The 4,179-nt window shown below is 44.5% G+C and overlaps 1 protein-coding gene across 1 annotated transcript; it reads left to right on the top strand.

Moving 5' to 3' along the window:
- Window positions 1-1,960: 1,960 nt before the first annotated feature.
- LOC119741338 lies at window positions 1,961-2,881 on the top strand. The gene has a single exon (XM_038217089.1). It carries the CDS (start codon window positions 1,961-1,963, stop codon window positions 2,879-2,881), a length of 921 nt encoding a protein of 306 aa, XP_038073017.1.
- The last annotated feature ends 1,298 nt before the right edge of the window (window positions 2,882-4,179 follow it).

Here is a 4,179-nt window from a genome sequence, read left to right on the forward strand (position 1 = left end):
TTTGGACCCTCAAACCATATCTTATCAACGGAACATGGTAAATTCAAAATTCTATTTGCAATGGGTTTGTTAGGTAATGTATACTTGGACCAAAAAAGTGAAAAGTGCATGACGTCATGATGACGTCATCAAAAATGCGATTTTTGTATTTCACATATAAGGGTAAGTCTGATCGTCTTGAAACTTGGTGGATATGCAGATACAGTTACTAGTATGCAAAATCCGAAGTGACGTCATGATGACGTCATCGCTTGATTTGTTATAATTTTTTTAAACTTTGACATTTTCTTCTACTTGCAAAATTGTACATGAAATAGGATCATTATTAACTTTAAACTACGCACAGTACAAGGCCCTTCGGTAAAGTTGGTCTTAAACAAGTCACATCATAATGACGTCGTCATTAGTCATGTTTGAAAGTACTCCACAATATAGAGTCATTTGTCCGATTTTTTAAAACAAATATTATCAAACACAAAAATACGGACAACGGAAAAGCCGTGTGCTCTGTTCAAAACAGACGCATACCTCTAGTTTTTCCATCCTTTTTTTTCCTTCAAATGTCAACTTTGAAATCGCAGATGACGCTCTCGATCCTCTTAAAACTCTCAAAAATATCCTTCAAGGTGGCCCTTTTAGTGTTAAACTCAATCTTCCTAAACCAAATAAGAAAAATTATTACTATAAAACAATTCATGCAAAAATCATAACCTAAGAGGTTACATAGAGTTTTAAATGTACACTTCCTAATCAAATAAGAAATATTATTACTAAAAACAATTAGATAACCAAAATTTGAGTCAGTCTTCTTATTGTCATAATTACTAAAAACAATTCGTGAAAAAAATACATTCTTGAAGGTTTCATAGCGTATTAAGCGCAGTCTTCCTTATAAACAAATAAGAAATATTTTTACTAAAAACAATTCATGAAAATCCTTATATTTAAAGAGGTTACGAAGCGCATTAAACCCAGTCTTCCTAAACCAAAAAAGAAACGCTACTACTGAAACAATTCGTAAAAAAAAATTCTAGGAGGTTACATTGAGCATTTAACTCAGTCTTCCGAAACCAAATAAGAAACATTATTACTAAAATATTTAAGGAAACAATAAACATGTACTCTACGAGGTTACATGGATGATTAATCTGTCTTCTGAAACCAAATAAGAAATATTATTACTAAAACAGTCCATTGAAAATAACGATAGTCTGGGATGTTTCATGTAGGATTAATTTCAGTTTTCTCACACCAAATCAATATTTGTGATGCGATCAAGCTACGAGTCGTTTGTCGGGAATTTTCATTTGGAGATTCAGGCCAAAATAAGACCACAATAGGACTTCATCACATCACTTCATCACAATCTTGGTGTTCCGACTTTCATGATTTTTAAACTAAAGATGGGTACCCGCATACGGTTTTCACAGCAGTAATGCTAAGATTGTGCTTGTAGCGTTCACTTTAAGTTACCCTGCACTGCGCCTTTAACGCATCTTGTATATATGTTTAGTTCAGAGGTCAACCTTCACGCATTCAGTTTCGTTTCGTTATCGTTCGTCTATGCTATTTTCTGTCACACACGCAATATTTACAGTGCTTTTCCTATAATTTCGCTTGGAAGTTACAAGCTAGAATCAACGCTATTCTTTACATGATTTATTAAACATCGGCAGAGCTATTCCAGTGAGCAATCCAAGTTTCTCCCGTGGATTTTTGTGAGTGTTTATTTGACCGAACTTTGTGAGCGTTTTCACCACGTGAGTTGAAACCAACTCGCCCCGCATTCACGGCGCGGGCAGTCGCCCCGTTCGCGTTGCGTTGTGCATGGACTCGGCCCAGTTTTGGCTGTTTACATACTGCAACTTGGTGAGTCACTTAACTTGCAATAAACTCGGGAGTTAAAGTAGGACAGTGCAACCAATTCCTACATTGGTGACCCAGACCTGAGCCGAACAACATGGAAACCAAATCTGACTCTGATCATGCTGATTCCAAACCGGGCACGTCCAAAGGTGCTACTGCTAGTTCATCTCCATCTGCACCCACAACATCAGCTGCAGTGACTTTGAAGTTGCCTCCATTTTGGCCCAGTGACCCTGCCCTTTGGTTTGCGCAAGTGGAAGCGCAATTTCTAACCCGTAACATCACTCAGCAACACACCAAATTCGCATACGTGGTTGGTTCCTTGCAGCCAGAGTTTGCAACTGAAGTGAGGGACATCCTCATTTCACCCCCTGAGCATAATGCCTACGACAGCCTGAAGACCGCCCTCATCCGTCGAACCTCCGTATCAGAGCAGAAAAGACTGCACCAGTTGCTAATATCGGAGGAGCTGGGGGACCGCAAGCCTTCACAATTACTACGTCGTATGCGGCAGTTGTTAGGAGACAACACGCTTGAAGAAAACATCCTGAAACAACTGTTTCTTCAGAGATTATCGACCAACGCCCAACTTATCCTGGCATCAACATCTCAAACGACACCCATTGAGCAACTCGCAGAACTTGCAGACAAGATTGTTGAAGTTTCTGTCTCGCCTACTGTACATGTCGGGGCAGTTTCATCCAGCCAGCCTGGCAGTTCGTCGCCTCCAACAACCATGCCAAGTTCAGATATGCTCACACTACAAGCCAAAGTTGACCAGCTAACCCAACAAGTCAGCGCTCTCACATGCCAACTCTCCGGTCAGCCCCGTGGGAGATCGAGGAAGCGTGACACAACCCCACCCAATCGACGCCCATCTCGCAGTCGCAGCCCATCACACTCTGGCACTGACTGCTGGTATCACTGGCGATTCGGCGCTGATGCCAGAAGGTGTGTGTCCCCATGCAGCTTCAAACCCCAACAACAACAGGGAAACTCCGATGCCAGCGACTAAAGGCGACGAGTCTCCCTGGCACCGACACCAATAGTCGCCTATTCTTCATCACTGAACGCAAGACAGGGGCCCGGTTCCTGGTAGATACGGGAGCGGAAGTGAGCGTTTGGCCTCCATCGGCTGCGGATAAACGTCATGCCCAGTCTTCATCTATCAATCTTCAGGCGGTGAACAAATCTCCCATCAACACATATGGTGAGAAGTCACTCACTTTGGATGTCGGGTTGCGTCGAGTCTTCCGTTGGGTGTTCATTATCGCGGACCTGCCAAACCCAATAATTGGAGCAGATTTTCTCCAACACTTCGGACTGCTAGTCGACGTTCAGCGTCGCAAACTCATCGACTCCACTACAAGCCTCACCGTAGGTGGAATCGGTTCAGATGCCATTCCCATTAGTCCAACCGTTGCCAAGCTGAGTGAGTCGCCCTATGAAGTGATCCTTGAACAATTTCCAGAACTGACACGTCCGACTTACACTGCCAAGGACGTTAAGCACTATATAACGCATCACATTGTGACTAAGGGTCCCCCAGTGTCAGCTCGCCCAAGACGCCTGGCTCCCGACAAGTTCATCACGGCGAAAGACGAGTTCAATCATATGCTTGATCTCGGCATCATTGAAGCTTCGGACGGTGCATGGTCGTCGCCTTTACATATGGTGGCCAAGAAGTCAGGTGACTGGAGGCCGTGCGGAGACTACCGTGCCCTCAACCGTGTTACAGTACCCGACCGCTATCCGATTCCCCATCTGCATGACTTTACAGCCAATCTGGAGGGTAAACGCGTGTTCTCAAAGATCGACTTAGTACGCGCTTACCACCAAATTCCGGTCCATACTGACGACATCCACAAGACCGCCATCACAACACCTTTCGGTCTGTTCCACTTCCTTCGCATGCCTTTCGGCCTGCGGAATGCCGCTCAGACTTTCCAACGATCATCGACATGGTTACGCGAGACTTACCTTTCGTGTACGCCTACATCGATGACATCCTGGTCGCGAGTGAGACAGAGGAGGACCATCTTGAGTACTTGCGTCTTCTCTTCAGCAGACTTTCCGAATATGGCATTTTCATCAACCCATCCAAATGCCAGTTCGGGGTTCCCACCCTCGATTTCCTGGGACACAGAATCGACGCTGATGGTATCCGTCCCATGAGAGACAGAGTCAACGCGATTGCAGAGTTCCCTCAGCCTACCTCCACCCGTCAACTGCGCAGATTTTTGGGACTGGTAAACTTTTACCGTCGTTTCGTGCCAAACTGCGCAAGCGTGATCGCCTCGCTGACAGACCAGC

Source organism: Patiria miniata, unplaced genomic scaffold (genome assembly GCF_015706575.1).
Source record: "Patiria miniata isolate m_02_andy unplaced genomic scaffold, ASM1570657v1 HiC_scaffold_5, whole genome shotgun sequence".
Classification (NCBI taxonomy): domain Eukaryota; kingdom Metazoa; phylum Echinodermata; class Asteroidea; order Valvatida; family Asterinidae; genus Patiria; species Patiria miniata.

Coding starts and splice junctions, on each gene's coding strand:
- LOC119741338 (XM_038217089.1), top strand. CDS start 1,961: ATGGAAACCAAATCTGACTCTGATCATGCTGATTCCAAACCGGGCACG.